Source organism: Taudactylus pleione, unplaced genomic scaffold (genome assembly GCF_031769625.1).
Source record: "Taudactylus pleione unplaced genomic scaffold, aTauple2 ptg000758l, whole genome shotgun sequence".
Lineage (NCBI taxonomy): Eukaryota > Metazoa > Chordata > Amphibia > Anura > Myobatrachidae > Taudactylus > Taudactylus pleione.
The window spans coordinates 7,917,496-7,940,085 of NW_028285160.1; the positions used below are offsets into that span (position 1 = coordinate 7,917,496).

Genomic DNA, 22,590 nt, shown 5'->3' on the forward strand with positions numbered 1-22,590 from the left:
GTAGTTCCTACACCGTTCACCTAATTTGGATGTAATTACCCTCAAATTAAAACTGAAAGTCTGCAGTTAAAACACATCTTGTTTGTTTCATTTCAAAACCATTGTGGTGATGAATAGAGGCCAAAATATGAAAATTCTGTTAATGTCCCAATATTTATGGACCTGACTGTATACAGTACACACCACTCATACAGTACAAGTGATTTAAAAATGTCAAGGATCCAAAATACAAAAAAATTGTCAGGGAAATGCTTAATAGTTACAGAAACCTTGGCTGCAATATGAGTTTAAAGGTACATTTTTGAATTCCCATATTGAGCATTTCCCGAATAATCTCGGAGACTACAGTGAAGAACAGGGTGAACGGTTCCACCAAGACGTTAAAGATGTAGAAAGAAGATACCAGGGTCATTGGGACATCAGCATGATGGCTGACTACTGCTGGATGATACACAGAGACGACACAGAAAAAGCTTATATGCATAAAAAGACAAAACGAAGTTTGAAGACAAAAAAAAGATATTAAAGATTTTTTCAATAATTATGGTTTTGTTTCTTTTATTGTTTTATTTTATTGTTATTTTATTATGTAATTAAGACAAAAACACAGTGATATCATCTACACTTCTCCGTATTTCACAATAAATATGTTAAAAACAATTGATCTTCTTGTTTTTTCTTAAAAATGTATGTAACTCCCTTATAGGTAAATGTGATGTGGTAATTTTTTTAAATATACTATTTCTTGATGTACACAGGAGTATAATTAAGAATATAAAAGTATTATTTAAAAAGCTTTCAATACCTTAAATTTTGCAGACCTGTGTTACCAGTCATTTTGTTCTTTGAAACTGTTAGAGCTGAGATATTATTACACATGTAATTTTCAAGTGCTGCTCTGTTTGTGTGTAGTAATTGGTTCTTATATTGCATTTGTTTTATTATTTGTTTATGTTTTTATATTAAAATTATATTGGTATAATTATGCCAGTCTCCTGTTTATCAATAGAGTGCAAACAGGTTTGTGTTTTTTATTTCATTTTATTTCAATCAATGCCAAGCACAGAAATTGCTGTATGTTGAAATGTTTTTTTGTTTTTTTCTTACAGTACAGTCTTGTTATTTAATAGCCAACCACTATATAAGTACAATGTACCTTAACATAGGAAGCGCTGCTTGACTAATAATAGTATTATATTTTATTCAAGATTCTAACATATTCTTTGAAATTAAAATAATTAAACCACATTACATAAATTATTAGCAGCAATAAATATAAATACATAAATAAATTAAATTTACTGGGTATTACACCATATATAATTCACAGTCGGCTGGATTAGAAAGCAACTGTTAATATAGTGTTCGTCCATGCATGTTAGTAAGCATACTTTGAATTGTGAGTCCAAGTCAAAAAGCTTTGGTTAGTATGTTATTTAGATATTGTCCTCTCCTACTATGGCATGGAATCGTAATATAAGTGCTGGTCAGTGTCTAGGTAACCTGTCAATCTCCTTTACCTCCAGCTGCTGGTAATTCCTAGTAAGCAACTTTTATAGAGGAATGTCCCATATATAATAGCAGGATTCACTAAGAATGTCCCATAAATGATGTTAACAGGGTTCGATGGAGTATGGTAGCTTCCAATACAACAGACCAGCCAAAAAACAGGCTCACCAGTGCTCTCAGAATGGGATAAGTAACGCGTTTCTCCGCCTATTTTCAATGATCAGCGGCTTCCTCAGGAAGTCTGTCTGTAAGTTTTTCTTTACGTGTGTCTCAAATATATGGTCTTTAGGCAGCACCTCCATAACATGAAGTGTATTCCACACTGATACTCAAAATTGGGGTTTGTGGTATTGAAACCAAATGTGACTAAACCTACTACTGCAGATGTATTCACCATGTTCTTTTACCCCTATTAATAAATGTACTAATTAAGTCACCTGTGCTCAACCATGCATATCTCTAAAACCTGAACCGTTGGGGAGCCTTGAGGACCTCGTTTGGGAACCTCTGTACTAACGCTTCAGTGATATTTTATAGGTGACTATTCACCTATAGCTGGACGCGGCTGTAAGGTTACTTATTTTGCTACTCATATGAATGAGACATTGATTTATACACCCTGCTGCCACCTTTTATCTTTCAGTGTACTGATGTGATATTACATCAATTGTTGTGTCAACAGTTAAACTTCTATTTATTTTTTTATTCATATTTTACTAAACCTGTCACATGGTTTTATTTAAATTTATGTATTGGTGTGTAATAAATTGTGTATTTTGTGTTTACATGGGAACATTTGCAGCTTTTTATTGGTTTCATGTCCACAGCGCTGTTCATTTATTTCATGAGTGTTTCTCTTTTGGCTTGTAACCATTTAGATCAGCTGCGTGGAGTTGTAAACTTTTAAAGAGAAAACTTGTATTTATTTTCCATTAAGCGCCCAAAGCTATTTCTATTTCTGGTTTCCACTGGGGCAGGGACTGTTGTCAGGTATCCCACTTACTCGCTACAATGTCTCCTCGGCGTACTATAGGCAGTGAGGAACTCAGTTTTGCAAGATAAACAGGGCCCGCAGGACATGCTGCAGCCAATAGAATTTGGCTGTCCCCCCCCATTCAGTCGCAGACGCACCGGTGGATAGCTTGTCAAATCAGGAGTACAGTATACTGTAGGAAGGAGGAGGAGACAGGATTTGGCGCCAGGGTTGCACTGGCCCACAGGGGTACAGGGTAAATCCCCAGTGGGCCCCATTGCCTGAGGGCCCCACCACTGCTCTAATTTCAGATTCCAGACTGTGCACTTGAATGACACATTATTACTCTATTAGAGGTTCAGTTACATGGTCTCTAATGTCTGTCAAAGCCTCTGTGGTGGCTGGCCCCATCCTCTGTGGTAACTGACGACACCCCAAAGCATGGGCCCTTACAACTGCATTCCCCCGGTGGGCCCTTCATGCTCCAGTCCGACACTGTTTGGCGCTATGGTATATCGGCACTGAAAACTTCGCGCTCGCTAGCATAATTTGGTGCTGAATTTGTCTGACAGAAGCTGATTTGCCCAGATCTTCCCCCATTGTAACAAGCGGACTTAAGAAGTTCAGGATATTTTTTTATGCTGTGCTCGTTAAGCATGTGTACATGTGAAGTAAGCCCAATGTCTGCATGATTGGTACCAAACTGGACACTGATCCTGATGTTAGTTGCTAATGCCAAGCCGCAGATTTGGAATGTGTGTGGCTAGTGGCTCATCTATTTATCAGTATTTCAAACTGTGGAATCTTGACAGAGGGAAGTAATCCACTTTTGGACAGTGACTTTGTGTATTGTGTTTTGGTTATTTGGTGTTGTCGGAGCATTAAGCTGTCATGTGTTTTTCCTGACTTTATTATACTTAGGAGGAGTACTGTAGTTTGGGAATTTAATGATGTGCGATGTATATACTGTGTTTTGGTAAATTTATGATGGAATGTGAGCTGTGTTATGATGATGTCAGAATGTAAGCTCTCATGAGCAGGGACCTCTTCCCTCATGTGCTTCTCTTTACATTTTCTTCTACTCTCTACTCCCCATTAGGGCACCTAACACGGGACTGCCAACTCCCGGCAGCTTATTGTGAGCGCTTTAATCACTATTTCAGCAATGTATATAAGTCGTGTCCTTGTCCTGCACTGTAATGTACTGTAAGTTACTTGTTTTTTGTTCACTTATTAGTTCTATGTACTATGTAAGGCGCTGTGGAACACTTGTGGCGCCATATACATAAAGGATAATAATAATAATGTCATAGGGTGTACAATGTTTTTGTGGTTTGATGATGTGTGGGGGGTGGGATGGGTGTGCTGTATTTTGGGGATTTAATTATGTGGGAGGTATAATGTGTTTGTGGTATTTGTTCATGTGGTGGTTGTAAAGATGTTTTGTTATATAGTGCCCAATTTTTCTTTATTAACTACAGTCCTCACATGGTGAGAAATGAAAATAAGTAGTTAAAATATAAATTACAGTAAATGTAATGAGGTTAATACAGCAGCAGTTTTCTGCTTCCACTTTACAGTTCTTTCTCTTTTCTACCTGTATGTAGTCAGGAGAAGGCTCAGGTTCAAACAGCAGCAGGATTGATAGACTCTGGTAGACAGGGGTTAAAGCAGTGAAGCGGACTTGTGCTCTCTGCAGGCAGATTATGCACTTTCTTCTATTACATTGCTTTCTGCAGAAGTCACATACAAAGGCATTGCTGCACAACATATAGTAGGAGTGGAGAACACAACGATGATAATACAGCTATGCACATACAGGTGTAAGTTTGTAAATATAATGGGTAAAATGCCCCCCCTCAAAAAAAAATAAAAAAAAAAATTCTACAGTTCCTTTAACAATTTCTTTTTACCTCCCCCTTTATTTCCACTGCAAGTTTATAAAAGGCCATATTAGTTGATATCAAAGCTAAGACACATGAGATGTGAACTGGAGTTACTACAGTGTGGAATATAATGTGAACTGGAGGCACTATTGTGTGAGATATTGTGACCTAGGGGCACTATTGTGTGGGATAATGTGAGCTGGGGACACCACAGTGTGGCATATAATGTGAACTGGGGGAATTACAGTATGGCATATAATGTGAACTGGGGGCATATAATGTGAACTGGGGTCAATGTAATTACAAAATCTCTTAACTGACGGTGTGCCTTGACAGTTTTAGCATCTTGCTCCAAGTGCTGTGAGATTAAAAAGTTTGAAAATCTCTTGTGTAAGGGTAAGTGAGGGGTAGCATAGTTTGTATGTGAATAGATTGGGTGCTTCTTCTGGTTTGCATTAATGGTGATATAAATAGAAATTGAATCCTACAATTGCTGATGTTTTGAATCCCAGCCAGGGAGATCTAATCTTCACTTCTAAAGCAGGGTACACACTTTACAGATGGTGCACCTTAGCGATGTGGTGATACAACGCAATAATACATCACGTTACGTACATACTACACAGTCCGGCGTACGATGGCACAACGTATCATTACATGCTTCAAGTAAAAACTCTGCGTCGAACGTGAAATCAATGAACGACAGCAGTGAACAACAGATTGGGCATGCACACATATACACATGTACAATATAGCGTTTCCGATCCTCATCGGATGAGATATCGTATTGTGTAAACCCAGCTTAACTTTCACAAACCCTGCAGTCTTCATGCATGCAGTTTGTGTGTATAGGATTTACTGCCCCCTTGTGTCCTAAAACTTACCTAACAAACATTTTTAGAATATAAGCTTCTGAATGTTTGTATAAAATTATGTGCACTGATTATATAAAGCCTATGCATGTTGCTCTACAGGAACGTATATTTAATAAATAAACTTGATGTGGGGAGGGCAAAATGTTTGGTTACACCACTTTTTTTTTCATTATTTGTTTCAAAATAATGTTTTAGCCCAGACATTACATTAGGATGAGACACAGAAACTGCAAGGTAGGTCCTCAAATTTTTTTAGTTATGAGTTTCTGGGACCCACATAATTTTCGTCTGTGCGATCACTGGATGTGAATGACTAAATATTCTGTGTCTTTAAAGTGCTGTGGAATATGTGTGCATACTCTAAATAACTGTTAATAAATTCATAAATTAGTGTGGGCAGTACAGACGGTGTAATGGTTAGCATTACTGCCTCACAGCACTCATGGGTCATGGGTTCAATTCCCACCATGGCCCTACCTGTGTGGAGTTTGTATATTCTCCCTGTGCTTGCGTGAGCTTCCTCCGGGTACTTCAGTTTCCTCCCACACTCCAAAAAAATATACTAGTAGGTTAATTGGCTCCCAACACAAATTAACCCTAGTGTGTATGTGTGTACACATGTGATAGGGAATATAGATTGTAAGCTCCACTGGGGCAGGGACTGATGTGAATGGACAAATATTCTCTGTAAAAGCGCTGCAGAATATGTGTGCACTATATAAATGACTGGTAATAAATAAAAAAATTAAAAATCTTGGATGAGGTTTAATTTACGTTATTCAATCCATAACTAAAAATGTTGAGATATTTAGGCAAAGGTACTGCAATATATGAAAAATATATAACAAAGTTTTATACATTTAAAGTCCAGGCATAGTTTTTGACCCAAAAGGATTAGTCTATCCATATAGATTGGTTCTATTTGAAGTTGAAGATTGCTAGAACATGTGACTTGGGCTATGGAAGTGTCCAAAAGAGACACAGTCTTTTCTTGTAACTATGGTTACAGTGCACTTTTGTTCATAACAAACATAGAAACCTGACCTTGTAACAAAATTAAGTTTGTTTTGACAGTAGTAGAGCTATTTATTTCACTGCTTCTATTTACTTTGATTAGCAATAGGAGGTGAGGTATATTTTTCATGCTCTCTGGCAGCAATTTGTCTAAACTGTAATGCTGAACATACACTATACAGTTATTTGTCAGATATCTGTCCAATCTGGCTGGTAGGAATGAAAACCTGGCAATGTATGGGAGCAAATGACAGTTGAGCATATGGCTTTAAACAATGGAAAACAGACAAAAAACAATTGTTCAAATTGGTTAAATTCATGTGTTTTAACAAATTTGTCCGAACGACCATTTCTGTCTGTTTTCCAGTGTTTGTGAGTAAATGGTCGATTGTCATTTGCTCCCATACACTGCCAGATTTTATTTCAACCAGCCAGATTGGACAGATATCTGACAGATAATTGTGTAGTGTATGCCCAGCATAAGTTATAATCATAATTGTTGAAAACTATAGAGGGTCTCAATAATACCTACCAAGAATAGCGAATAACAAAATATTTGTTTTCTTGTGTCTTTCAACATTTCATATGTATTGTATAGTATTGTATTAGTTTGTATTTGGCTCCCTGCCACCAATATTTATAGCTTTTTTGGATGCTGATCATTTCATCAGTAAAATCTTATCTTTCTAACATTACTTGTTGCACACATTGTGTCTCTCTCTCTCTTCACTTACATTTTCTGCTTCAACTTTGCAGTTCTTTCTCCTTTCTACCTGTATGTAGTCAGGAGAAGGCTCAGGTTCATACAGCAGCAGGCTTGGTAGATTCTGGTAGAGAGGGGTTAAAGCAGCGAAGCGGACTTGTGCTCTCTGCAGGCAGATTATGCACTTTCTTCTATTACATCGCTTTCTCACGTTCGTTTTTTAAGTTGATTTGAAACTCAGAGAAGTTATTTTATAACCAGACAGGATACATGAAAATCATAACTCTTACGCCAGGGGTCACAATTTTTACTATTAAATGTAACATTTCAGAGATAATAAACAGCAGAACACCGTTACTTACAGTTACATCCTTCTGAAAATCGTATTTTCTAGCATCAAGCTAAATGCCCTCTACTGTTTTCTTCCAGGATGTCAGCTTCATCTCCATTGAGTTTTGATGTGCCTTCATGTCTCCTTGCCCCATAATCATACAATACCATGTAAGCACATTTTCACGTTGTGTTTCTGTGTTATACATCCTCCTTACCCTGCCTCCTTCCTCTCATACTTGTATCCATAGGTGACTTTTCTTGGTGTCTTGTTTTCTGCTTCAACACAAGCTTATGTAAAGCACCTTATTTCTTCTTTACTGAATTCATCACTTTTTAATCATGTCGAGTATCTCTTCGTTTTTCTTTGCAAGATACCTTGAGCTGAGACCTTATGATCTCCTTTCTTTTGATAGTTCTTTGTTTTTGTAATTTTTTTGCTTTCTTCTGCCCATTCATATTTGTGATTGTATATTAAAGGGGGTGTCCACTTAAGACCTAAGAACTCACTATGCCACAATTTCTGAGCCTCTGAAGGGGTTTTACTTTGGTGCTCAGAAGTCAGGACAACTTTAGCCACCACTGCAAACAACATATGGGCCACTATGTTCTCCACCACAGCAAATCCCATTAATTCAGGGAGTGATGGGACTAGAGAGGTTAAGAGGAGAATGGAGGGTCGCAGAGTAATGTATCTTGCAAACTATTTATAAAGTAATTAATGAATATTAGATACATTGTGTAGCCTACAGTTAAACATTGCAAATAAAGTGCAAAATATAGCTAGTTCTTTAAATCAGACAGGTGTCCATTTGTAAACATGTGAAGCTAGTAAAATAGTATTCTCTATAATGTTGATAGAATGTGAAATACTGTCAGAAAACCTTTTTAATAACGTTTCATTTTCTGGTTCAAAAAAATTAATCCAGTTTACTTAAAATGAAAAAGAAACAGTTTAGTGTCTGTTTTTTAGATTTCATAAGTGAACTGGTGTATGAATATCTGACTAGTCCCGCAACCCAATTACACTGGCAATCTATTTCATTCAGATGCATTCCTTATGGAGCACTACATGCATAAGTATCAATGAACCCTATAGCATGCACTCATGCTTATTAAACTGATAACAATCAGAGCATTGTATTCCTTGCAAACATTATTGCATATGAAATTACTGCTTTTAATATTTAAGAGTTATTTCTACAACACAACTAATTAAGTGGGGGAGCATATATTACATTAAGTATTTTTCCTGCCTTTGCAAAGGTTTCCATGTCCTGCAACAACAAGCAAGTGATGCTTACTCTTTATTATATATTAAATGACTGATATGGGACTGACTGTTTTCCTACATGATGTACTCTATTTCAAGGGCCAAATCCACATATATTAATAGCCAATTACCAATCCATGAAGGATGCAATACAGAGTATTGCAAAATGCTAGGTGGGGATTAATATAGGTGAATTGGATAAATTAACATTGCAGAGAGATTGGAGTTAACCAACTGTATTATGTAGAACAATGATTTACAGAGAATAGATTACATTTAATAATAGAGCTTTCATAACAGTACAGTAGTTTGTTTACTTATCGATCAGATAGTTTATCAAACAACAGTGTGACATTAAAATGAAACATCTATAAAAGTTGAATGATCAGAAATTAGCTTAAATAAATTAAATTGGGTCATGTTCCAGTGTAGAATATGCTGTATGACCTACTGCAAATGTCAAAATGATCTACTGGTTGGATAAGTGAAAATTAAAGCAACCTGTTGAATGGACAGGTATCAATGAGTGCAAAGAGCAAATGCTAATCTTGCTTTTGCCTGTGCCCTTTTGATTATTCTTCAGTATTAACTCTGCTTTTCATGTTTGTTGAGCCAGGCAGTTTACAGTAAATGATCTAGAGCACAGGTTCTCAAACTCGGTCCTCAGGACCCCAAACAGTGCATGTTTTGCAGGTCTCCACACATAATTACTAGTGAAATAGTTAGCTGCACCTGTAGATCTTTTAAAATGTGTCAGTGAGTAATGAATGCACCTGTGCACCTGCTGGGTGACCTGCAAAACATGACCTGTGTGGGGTTCTGAGGACTGAGTTTCAGAACCACTGATCTAGAGTCCAGACAATTGAAATGTTCTGATATTGTTTTAGACAGGATAAGTGGCACTGACTTGCCTAAAGTTACAGGTGTTCCCATGTATGTGAAAAGTAATGAATTTAAAGGGCTGCTAAATCTTGAATACCAATGTGAAAGCCATTTTGTAGCATTTAAAAATATGTGTGTACAAGTTTCAATACCATGACAAATAGGTAATTACATGGCTATGTATCTTTTATCTGGCTAAGTGCAAGTTTTGTAACAGTCTAAGGGGTATATTTACTAAAGTGAGAGTTTTTTGAATTGGACATGTTGCCCATAGCAACCAATCAGATTCCAGCTATTATCTTCTAGAAGGTGCTAGTTAAATGTGAAGTAGAATCTGATTGGTTGCTATGGGCAACATCTACACTTCTAAAAACTCTCACTTTAGTAAATATACCCCCATGAGTGACTATTTGATGTGATTTCAATAGCTTGCACACAGGATAGCTGAAATGCAAATAATAAATATATCCTCCATGAATCATATTTTTTTCTAAAATACTTTTGTACTTGATAGAGAAAACACTCATAAAAAGTATTTTAATTTCTGATATTATTTAAAACTACAGTATGTGATGTAAGCATACAGCAAATAATAGAATTATACAACAAGAGGTGGTGGGGTAAAAGTTGCTTACCACTGTGTAATAAGTTGGATTCTGCTGGAAAACACAACATTTTATTAGTTATGACTATTTCTGTAGTATTTGAATATTGAGATAAAAACATTAATTTTAAATGTTAAAAGAGGAAGTTTTGTTACTATACATATGGTGTTTATTAATAAATATAAATTTCATGGAAATGCCAAACTCTATGGATGGAACCACAGCCAACAAATTAATTCTATCACATTGCTTGTTTTGTTGGTAATAAACAAACAAAAAAAAAAGATCACAAAAGTTGTTCAAAAGTTGAAAAAACGTTATTCTTGTTCATGCTCTGCACATTTTATAGGAATAATAGAAGTGGCACATGGCTAGTTTTCTCAAATTATCTGCTTAATTGGACAGTAGGTGCTGCTTACTTTTTATCAGCTTGTAAACTATGCACTAACAAACAATGCAGATTTCTAGTAAAAATAGTAGCAGCTATTAAGGAACATCCATAAAAGATATATGTAAAGACTCTGGTGAAAACTACAAAAAACATAAAACATATGAGATTATCTTTTTTATAATGAATTTTTGCCAGTGATTATTAGCTACTAATATTAAAAAAATAACTGACAATTGCATTCATTAACTAGTTTATGCAGTTAAACGATAAATATACATGTAAATACGCACATATTTCTTGAACTTAAAGTTGTGCATGTTTAAATCTAATTTAGTGACACAGCACACAATATAGTTTGTGGATGTTTGTGATGCTATGGAAATAAGTGCAGAAGCAGCAGATTCTACATGGCACCTGATCTAAATGTAACAACAGTGATGTAACACCTTCATTGTAAACTGTTCAGCACATTGGCTTGCTTCTAGCAAATAACCTAAAATTGGCATGACTCTTAAAAAGAGTAACAAATAGAATATGCAATCTTTCCAGAGCTCTTTTACCTACAGTAGAATATGAGACATATAGTAAGTGGCTTCCTGGAAATGTACTTAATTTTTTTTTTCTTTTTTGTTTTTCTCATTATGATGTAAAATGTGGTTCCATTAACTTAATTTGGGAAATAAATAAATCTAACTATTATGTCATAAACATATGCACATATAGATACCTAAATAACAGGAGCTTCATTCTAACTAGTAGTATGGTTAAATAGTAAGTGTTCAATACAGGCTAAAATAATCTAAATTATATTTAAAATAATATAATTTGTTGCCTTGTAACTCTGGCAAAACAGGTAATTTCCTATGAGAGGAAGTGATATCAATATTATTCATTTAAGCTACAGCAATACAAACTGATATCTAAAGAATAGTGATGCCTATAAAAATCACAGTAGATAGATGAAAAAAGCTAGTGATTATAAAAAAAAAAAATAGTTTAATGAGATATTTCTGCCTAACATTAAACTTGCTAACTGGGAAAAGAAAAAAACTGTTTCAAAAAGTAGAAACATTTAATAAGAAAAACAAAGAAACCTATAACTTAATTTGGTTATTTGACAGTATTTATATCTGTTGTGAACCTGCATTCTTGCATAACCTAGTTTTAGTTACAAAATATTTTTATTTAACAAAAACTTATAAACTAATTCAGATACAATATATACAAACCCTACATAATCCAAATAATTGTTAACCACGAAAACTTAATTGTCAGTTAGTTTAATCTTATAGTTTCACTACTGACAAAGTAACTGTACATAACAAGTAAACAAATGCCTTTACCGGTCAAACAGTCTAAGCAAACTTTGTAACTTTTCAAACAGATATCCAGGAATGTCGAGTTAAACTTTCATCAAATTATTAATATTTTAACTGATTAATGAGCACACAAATTAATATATAAAACAAATAAAACATGATTTTTACTATTTAATATTTATGTTGAGTTATTTTAGTTTTTACTAAGATAAGTAAATTTATAGTTGTATCTAAAATAAGCAGGTATCACTTTTTGTATGTAAAAAAATGTTTATGGATTCATAATGGATACATAGAGCAACTGGCTATTTTAAATATTCAACTAAGCAATCCACTTGGTTGTGAGTTCATTCCTCTTCTTTCATTGTATGTTTTAACCTGCAAATTCCAGCACTACATAGCAAGTCTTCTCTTGTTTGGTCACATCAAAACATGCATGCAAGACCCTCATTTTAACATGAGAATTTCCCTGACTCTGCAACTCAGGGCCCCCTCTCATTAGCATGCTGACCCAGAGCCACATGGCCTGTTACAGGTTAGATTGATCATCTGAACAAATTCAGTTCATGTTAACTTTATTTCATTATTTTATTTTCTAGCCCATGATACAAAAAAGTTAAATTTTATTCCAACTTAAATTGCTTAGGAAAAAAAAGTACTCTTCTAAATCTTCCATCACTTTCACATGTTTTACTACAGTTTACCTTTTTCATTAATCACATGCTCTCGCTAACTAAACATTATTACATATGATTTAGTTCTTAAAATACAAAAAAATGTATTTAATTTGGCATACAAATTTATTACAATTAACAGGTGTTTAACAAATGACAAAACATGGCTGCACAAAAGGACTTGAATTTTCTTTTTATTGTCATGAAAAGATATATTAAAAGGGGTTTTATTTGTATACTTAAATTAGAATTACAGTTATTTAAACTTCTCATTAGGCAGAAGATTTATATTTCTGTAGGCAAAAGGATAATTATTTGACACATTAATTCTGGGCTGTATGATGAGTTTGATTTAAAGAAAAAAAAATCTGAAAAAACTGTTTTTTGTTTTTTTCCCACGAAAAAACTAACAATCGTGCAATGAGCATTCTGTGGTCTGATTTGTAGTTGTAAGACACAGCGTGGTTTTAGGCATTTTATATCAAGCTCAATTTCACAATAATTAAAACTTCACTTTTCAGTAAAACAAATAAGTACAAATCTGTCATGCTCAGTTTATGCAAACTATAAGTAAAAAGGATGCTATTATAAACTTCTCAATGTGAAATAATTGTAACAATACTACTGTAGAATAACATTACTCAATTTGTGGCATATGTAACATCAACGGTACTACAGATTCACTGGGTACTTCACTGGTAATTGTTTGAGAAAAGGTTAAGGATACCCGAAATGTTGCATCTTTCAAATAAATCTTCGGGTTTATGCACAACTTTTTTGGAGTGGAAGGCTGTATATTTGGTCATATAACATCTCCAATATCTGGCACTCCAATACGATAAATAGAATAGCTTGGCCTGGTGCCTTCACAAAGATTGCACTACATGCTAAGGATATTAGATGCGTGGCACTCAGGGATGAGGAACTCACACAGCTACTTTCAGTAAATATCAATTAACTATGAAACGTTGATTGACAATTACTGCAGTAGCTAATTATATATAGAATGTCAAAATGAAGGGGTATTTGTAAAATCTTGACAGACAGAAAGGACTTGTTATAGATTTACACAAGTTAGAGGGCACTTGGTAAACTTATACTAACATAAATGGGTGTATGAGAGAAATTATGGCAAAGCCTCTTATAAAATGACAAATTAACTGTAAAATACATTTCTTTATGACAAAATAACTTGAATAATGTTAAGAGTATATTTTGAAATTAGAAGTTGCTTTGATGGACATGTTTTAATGTAATAAAAATATACATATGGTATATGCTGTGTTACATGTAGATTCCAATGTACACACATGTATTCATTGTTTTCCTTGAATAACAAAAAATAAACTTTACCCAAAGTTAATAGATGCATTACCCTAGTTCATATAAAGTTTATCCTGAATGCAAATGTATTATATTTGTATGTTAAAGTTATGGGATTTATTATTGATGTTTTACACCCATAAGGTGTTGACCTCTGCCTGGTATATAGGAGACTGAAGCAAACTTGGGCAAATCAGATTAGTGCAGAGATTGTACTTTGTGAAAAGTGTGTTTCACTGTTTTGCTGCTGGTTTCAAAGTGCAAAATCACACACGTTTCACATTCCCCTAACACATTCAGACAAGACTTGGAAGAGTGCATTGTTCTGGAAGAAAAGTCTTCCTACTAGTCTATGCATATGGCCTTTAGACCTAAGCCCTGATAATGGTTGTTATGTTACTAGCTTACCATGCTACAGACCCAGAAGTATGCTGGTGGAATGTCAATCAGCCATGTTTGATTTTCAACTCTGGCTGGGGACACTCCCAGTCATGTTTAGATTCTCACTATCAGCTTTTATTGTTTTCACTTGTGGGATTTCTTGCCTGGGTTGTTACCACGTTTTTACTTCATTAAATAAGATTACTATACCTAGTTAGAAGTACTTTCCTAGACATCAAATGATATTTAAAAGAACTTTATTCAAGATGCCTTGCTTTTAACTTGTTTGTTAGCTGAAGTAACATTATGTAAGACTCAGTCACCTATTCTGAAAATACATTGGTGGATGGGTAACATGGTGAATGTGGACCTACAGTAGGTACATGATCTGCACACAGATTTTGATGACCTTGATATAAATTAAAACAATCAATCTTATTATAATGATCTCATGTAAATATATGAGTACATCTGAAATTCAATGAGAAACAGATATGCAAATGCAAGACTGACATACACAAGGTTCCTAAGTACTTGTGGGTAATATAATTATGCATTTAATAGATTATAAAATACAATTTTCTTCATGGAATGTCCCTCTTCTGTAATGTTACGGTAAATACTGCTTACTTTAACTGAGGTTTACAATGTTTAATACACATTTTCTGGATCCTTTGAAATGAGTCCTTGTGACTATGGTGACAAGTGAAGAACAAACTTCATTGTGAATATACTTAAATTTAGGCAATCTAAAACTATCACTACATTAAATACTCTGCAAAGCTAGTTACCATAGTTCATCAACATTCTTAGTGGAGTATATATGAAAGCATAGAGAGAGATAGGAGCTAATTTGTTAGTGCTATATTTCTCTCCATTCTTTGATAAATACCCCCCTTAAAATTAATTGCATTAACATTAAAACAAAAATAATTTCAGAAAGTTAGCAGCAATACCTGCAAAAGTAATGAACTATGATGTATTATTATAGCACCATCATCCACATCATTGTACGAATGAAGTTGTGTATTTGTGGAAATTATTAGTTTGTCCTAATGCCCCATATGCACTAACGTGAGGAGCCCATAGATCAAAAGTTCTTGAAATCATTTTTTTTTTCACTAGAATAATTTTACATTCTGTTACCAAACATCCAACTGTGCAAAACTGTAATATACACTTATTTTAAGCTATTACTTATAAATCCTGTATAATGTGGCATAAAATTGGAGTGAAAAAAAACATTAAACTTTGTAGCTATGGGTTAGATCAGACTCTCCACCTCTGTACAATCCTTCAAACGGGCTCTCAAGACCCACTAGTTCATCAAAGCCTTCCAGCTCTCAACTTAACTCGCTGCTACATACTCCTTCCTCAATGTCTACTCTACCCCATCTGTGTCACACCTGTTTGCCCCTCCCCTTTAGAATGTAAGCTCTTACTAGCAGGGCTCTCTACCCTCTTGTTCTTTTCCTTACCTTACTTTCATCTACTTCTTACTCCCCACTAGGTTAACTAACATTTGGTTGCTTATGTTCTGTTGCTTATCTGGGTGTTATGGTCGTTAATGTAGCAATGTATATTATCCTTGTCTTCATCCTGTATAGTATTGTACTGTAAAGCTGCATACACACGGTACGATCTGTACCACCAACGACTTGAAAGATATCTTTCAAAGATCTCTTTCAGTGAAGTCATCCTGCCACATCTCTGAACAGGGAATATTGAAAATATCGTGCAAGGTGGCCTGCATGTACGGACGATCATAGATAACGTTATCGTTCATGCGGGAACGCGCATCGTTGGTTGTTCACTGCATAAATATGAACGATATATCGTTGAATATCATTCATAGATATCGTACCGTGTGTATGCACCTCAAGTCACTTGTCAACCTATTTGTTTATATACTTTGTATGGCGCTGTGGAACACTTGTGGCGCCATATAAATGATAATAATTATATTTGAAACAATACAATTTCTCATTAAAAATGAAGTCTAGTAAACCAACACCATCTTCAAAACAGTCAGGATTTCTGTGTGTGCAAAATGTAAAGATCTGCAAATATATATAAGTTTATACACCTTGACAAAGGGGCTCTAAGACCCCGAAACTTTGGCTATTTGCTATGTACTTTTGAATATAATCGGAGTTGAGTCTCCTAAACCCCAGAGTGCCGCAGTATTTTTTTCCCTTATATTATATATATATTCCACAGTATCGGCGGCACTCGGGTAATAAAATCAAGCCACAGGAGCAAGTTAAATGCATTTAACCTGCTCCTGTGGCTTGATTTTATTACCTGAGTGCCGCTGATACTGTGGAATATTGTTGGACTCCCCTGCTGGGATTACCTACAGAAGGCAATATACAGTTTCTGCGGCTGATTAAAACCATGTGAAATGCAGGCTTGAAGTCAGGCAGCCACAGAACCTGTGTAATTATTGTGTGTCCTGGTTTAAAGGTATAAGGGTAGATGTACTAAGCCTTGGGGGTCTATGTATCAAGCTGTTTTTAACATAAAATTATGCAGAAGCTGCAGTTTCTGCATAATTTTATGTATTGCTGCTATGTACTAATGGCACAATGCAGATATCACATAACTCTCCAGCAGAGTGGTAAGCACTCCAGATCGCAGTTCCCATTGTTATCAATGGGGACTACAATCTGACCACTATGTACAAAGCTTTTCTGAGCCTTGCCCCGGTAGTTTAGATCATCTTCAGATGGTGTAAACTACTGTAAGTCTATGGAGGCTCCAGGTGCAGGAGAGAGCTCTCTCGCAGCCCCCAGCCGGCTCCGGAAGCTGACACTGTGCACTTGCGCAGGGTCAGCTTCCCCTGGAGAAGTCTTTCACTTTTCTGAAAGACTTCTACAATTTGCTGGGGATATAACTGGCAAGGACAGCATTTACCGCAACCATTGTCACGGCGAATTGCCTTTTGTACATAGAGGGGATATTTTCATTAAAAATTTAAATATCCCTGGTGATATGGATCGATTATAATCGTGGCTGGTCCGTGATTATTCATTTAGTACACAGACCCCTTGGAGAGAGATACAGTGGAGGGAAATAAAGTATCACAGCTGGTACTCTCTCTCTCTCCAAGGCTTAGTACATCTCCCCCATAGTATGGAAGATAGATAGAGATATATATATTATATCCATTTATTATACACACACATATTGTTCTTTTTCTGTTAATGTGGCTTGTCAGCAAATGTATTATTTCTAGCACAGAGGAAGAAATGCATACCCAACATAGTGAAACTCTCCATGTACACTGCTGACATATGGTTTGAATTTAAAAATAGGAATTCCTCCATTTTAGAGGAAACAGTAGCATGCTGAAAATATGTAGCTTCTGCTATATTCACTGCAGATCAAGTTTGTTTTGCATAAACCCCACAATGGTCCCACTTACAACCACATTCTTATTATGGTACATCACATGACCTCGCCTGGGCTTTAGAACATTCCTCAAAGTGCTTTTTTCCCCCAGTTGGATCAGAAATGAATAAATGTATCTGTATACTCATTTTGTATTAAATGTTACCAAAAGCTGTGTGCCTGTAAGGAGGAATGTGATAAAATAAAAAGTTATTAAACAAGACAATACCAGCTCTTCACATAGATCTATGAATTTGATATACTGGCTCATGTAAGAAGAAGAAAGTGTTATTGATAGAATTTTCTTGAAAGATTAAAATAATTATTACTATTAATTTATTGTAGTGTACCGATTGCTGGCATGAAGCATGTGCAACTTCAACTTATAAGAAGCTGCTGTGAATGATGCCCACACTGGCCGAGGTTAGTAGTAGTGCTTGGTATTCTGGTGTAATAATGTGCCAGGACAACCACTTGCCCCTCTGGTCGCCACGTGTTCCTGTTTACGTGGGGGGCTGCTGGCCACACACACAGACCTCTATATAATCAGAGGAGACTCAGTGGCTAAGATCACCGTCCCCTCGAGCTGCAGCTATAGAGCGACATCTCTCATTCATTCCATTTAGGAGAGAAAGAATTCACCACGTTCCATCCGCTCCTCGGTCAGAGAGCACAACAGAGCAGGCCAACCTATAGGCTCATGCCCTCCACCCCGCCTATAGCCTGGTGTGTGAACAATGAGAGCGCACGGTAAACAAGCGGAGTATAGTATATGGGAAGGAGGGGGCTGATTTGGCGCCAGGGGCGCAAGCATAGTGAGCGCAGAGAAGCCAATGAATGGGGAAAAGGAAGGAAATAAACCAGTCAGCCAGTGCCGAAAACGCGAACGAGGCTGCGGGGAGGGGATTCCGAGCCAGCGCTCACCCAATGGCCTGCCACTAGAAGGACGCGGCTTTACACACACAGTCACCCACCCACCCACACACAGGCATTGACTGACTGCCGCACTCCGGCACTATGTAATGCATGGGCTACTACGGGTGCCAGCCGCTCCTGCTGCGGACATTGCTGCAGAATTGGCTCACTGATGCTGAGCATTGTCTCACTTCAACCTCCCGGCTGTGATCGGAGCGGCGGCTGTGTGCTTATTACCAGTCCTAACTTCCCAGCTCACACACCCCTTTTCTATCATTAGCTTACACCACGGCCCAGTGCGACCCATCTGGGGGGCAATGTAGAGAGAGATATATATATATATATATATATGCAAATCGATAAATAGGGGTTTCCTTTTGTAATAATTATTTATAGTTCCTGTGCAATAGATTTTTCTATATTGGCTGCGTCCAGTACTCCCCAGGTCTCCGATCACCGATAGTACACGCAGAAGAAATAATATGAAAAGTGACAAATATTGATGTGCTCCAAAAATATATTTTTTTATATTAGTCGCTGATTACACTGCAGGTACAAAGTTACCATCATGTTATTTGTAACTTCTCAGCTCCATGACGATCCATATAATAATACTGTTATCGTATACTGCAATTTCAAAATGGACGCTTCCAGTCTCATTATTATATAAGGACATGAGTACAGTACGTATTGCTGTAGCAGTCCGCAGAGGACACGAACGTGTACAAGCCTGCGAGTATATTTATTACATACAAATTTAGTAAGATATTGTTTAATAAATACTATTAGATGGGAAAGGACATGCTGCATTGTTTGTAAACCACGCCTTGCCTTTATTCCTCCCCTCTATACCATAAAGTAAGATAACGTATCCTTCACCCAGCCAAATCTGTTTATTGATTTCTATATTCATAATACTATTTCAATAAACAAGATTGATCATTGCCTGTTTATGATCTACAACTACAAAAACTTGTTTATAATACAACATACAAACTTTTGACAAGTAAAATGATTTGTATTCAAGAGTTTAAGCGACACTAAATTAACAATTTGAGCATACGCATTAGTATATAAAACAAATGTGTATTTTTGCAACGATACATGTAGCAGGCCTCCATCATGTTGTACTATAGCTAACTGGATTCACATCAGTAAATGATAACAATCCACTGTAGGTTATTTATGGACTATAGAATTAATTAAAACAGACAAAATAATTAGATACTTCACTTCTACCCCCCTTCCCCCCCCCAAAAAAGCAAAACAAACATCTGCTTGACTGTATACATAAATACATATATGCAGTCACAATAACACACACATACACATCTAACTCGTATTCAACATATTGGGAAATAAAGTTGCTGTTAACTTTTCTTTTTAAAATGTGGATAAATCAGTTTAATATTCACAGTTCATATAAAGTATACATTCCATACAAAGAATAAATAGAAGCACAGAATTGTTTTAAAATTATTATATATTTTATACACACACTATATTTTATACACACACACACATGTATAATTATATATATATATATATATATTTATTATACATACACACATTAATTGTGTATATTATATATACACAAACACATATACATACACACACGTGTACACACATTGCATATATAAGGCATTGCTAAAGTGGAAGCAGTTTTCAATAATACACATTTTAAAAAATATAGCAGAATTGTAGCAAAATAAATACAATTACATTATCAGTAATAAAACATTTTACATCTGTGTTACAGTTAACAAAATCACAATATAGGTTACTACTCTCCGAAGATAATTAACAGATACACACAAAAAGAAATATTGCTCAAGTCTACATTTTGGGAACAGTTTACCCTACAGAACTCCTTATCAATATAAACTCGAATTAATACTCACAGGTTTCTTATGTCGAACTTAAGTGTAGTGAAAACTAAAAAGCTGCAACAAGTGAACAAAATGAAAGCAGATGCAAAGGGAGTGAGCCTTCCCTGTGATGAAATAAAGGCTTTCTATTGAGTGGAGATTCTTGCACCTCCACTCAACATTTTGTTTTTACTAGAGGCAGCCTCTTCCCATCCCTCTGCCCTCCCCTCCCCCACAGACCCACCATTGTATTTCTTACAAATGCAGAAAAAATTATGAATGGCTGTGTTAGCCAGCAGCAACATCCACGGAGTGTCCGCGACTTAAGTGGCATGGAGGAACAGGCATTGTATTTGTCACTTTCTCCCCCTTATTAGAACTACAGGATACATTTCAGATGCACATCTCCAATCTATTGTTGCATTTATCTGTAATGGGGTGTATGGCATAGCAGGCTCAGCAGCGTTAAAGAGATTTAAAAGTAGCCGAAAACAAAACAAAAAAATAATCATAAATCACCATTTGTCTGCCCCAACGATGGCATGGCCCTTGTATAAACGATTGGCATATAACCCCCTCCTTGTCATTTATCGCTGAGAAACCAATTGTATTCAGGACCCCCAGCCCAGAAAGCCACCGCACACGGACCCAGCATTAGAGCATACACATATACGTCAGCTGAGGCAGTGTGTGGTATATGATCACTATACTACAGCCTGCAGCCGCACCACACCCCCTTCCAGCAACCACGTCTCCATCCCCCTCGTTCACTCTTGAAAGCGATCTACCTATTCAAAGTCCTCAAGCCATATTGGCAAACTGCGAGAGGAACTGCACGACCTCCCCCCTCTCTCCCGCCCGCAAGAGGGATTCTTTACGCACACCCAGAGAGGAGGAGGGCGTGGGCGGGGAGAGATGTGCATGCTCTCCCCTCTTCCCTTATTACATTCTGTGTGTCCTATAAAACCAATCTAAGATACATTAAACTGCCTTTCAGGTGAGTCCTAAGCCTAGATCCCGTGGGCCAGCCCCTGTCATCAAGCTGCCCCTGCGCCCACATTGGCACCCTTGGAATTACTAGAGAGTGTAAGACACTTTCTTGTAATCCTTCAGCCTATAGCCCCCTCCTCTCCCCATACATAGAGGAATCCAGCAGCAGCAACCAACCCCCATCCAAACTTGTCTCCCCCTCCCCCTTCATCTCCATCTCTCTTTTTTTTTTTTTTCATTCTCCTCCCCTCTTTCCCTTGTCCCTCTACCCAATCTCTCTCTCTCTTCCACCCCTCCCTGACTTTTTTTTTTTTCTTCTTTCCTCCCTGCTTCTTCTCTTCCCCCAAATCTACTCTCTAATTGAGAAGCTGGGAGTCCTCCTCACGTGAGAAGTTGATTTGTAGTTTGAACACGTGGCTCATTCAAAAAGCCGGAATATTAAAGTGATTCCCCCCCCTCTTCCTCTCGGTTTTATTTAGAGGCGGCGCCTACATTAACGTAGAGTGACATTGTCACAGTCTGCCTGCCAAAAGGATTTGGGGGAAGACAAAAAGTAGTTTTTCCTCCTCCTTTTTCCCTCCTCAGCCCGCCATTCTAGTCCAAAAGCTGTTTTTCTCCTTTTTTTTTTTTTTTTTCCGGCACATCCGGATAACAGCCCCGAATTGCTCTTTTTCCCTCTCCATTCGGTATTTGTAGTCCGGCAGCGACCACAGACCTGATTTACTCGTTTTCTCCAGCAGCGCTCACCGCCCCCCCCTTTTCTCCCACCCCCCTGTGCACCCAGTACAGAGGTTTATTTGGGTGTTTTTAGGGGGCGAGATCGTGTTTTTTTTTTTTTTTAATTTATTTTTTTTATTTTCATTTATTTTTGTTTTTAAAATGAACAAGCTGTATATTGGAAACCTCAGCGAAAACGTTAGCCCCCCGGATTTGGAAAGTCTCTTCAAGGACTCTAAGATCCCTTTCACCGGCCAGTTTCTGGTCAAGACTGGATACGCGTTTGTGGACTGTCCAGATGAGAACTGGGCGATGAAGGCCATTGACACCCTCTCAGGTAATTGCACCAGTGGGGGGAGACCGGGGGTCAGTGGCCTCCGTGCACCCTGACCAGAACTCTGCGCAAAATCTGGGTGGGTGGGGGGCGCGCACCCAACTTTGCTGACCTGCAGAGGTGGCCGGGAGGGTGAAATAAAGCACGCATGCTGCAGAAGGGCCCACGCGTGGACAACCTCGCCCCCCTCTCCTTGCTTTCGGCGGATGTTGTGATTAGCTCTGTTAAATGAAAC

General features: G+C 36.9%; 1 protein-coding gene across 1 annotated transcript in view; it reads left to right on the top strand.

The window, feature by feature from the left end:
- Nucleotides 1-21,557: 21,557 nt before the first annotated feature.
- The window catches only part of IGF2BP3 (insulin like growth factor 2 mRNA binding protein 3), a 100,798-nt gene continuing 99,765 nt past the window's right edge, over nt 21,558-22,590 (top strand). Inside the window, exon 1 of the mRNA XM_088457361.1 lies at nt 21,558-22,358. Within this exon, the coding sequence (XP_088313487.1) occupies nt 22,184-22,358 (175 nt within the window). The 5' untranslated portion in view covers nt 21,558-22,183. The remainder of the gene's footprint in view (nt 22,359-22,590) is intronic.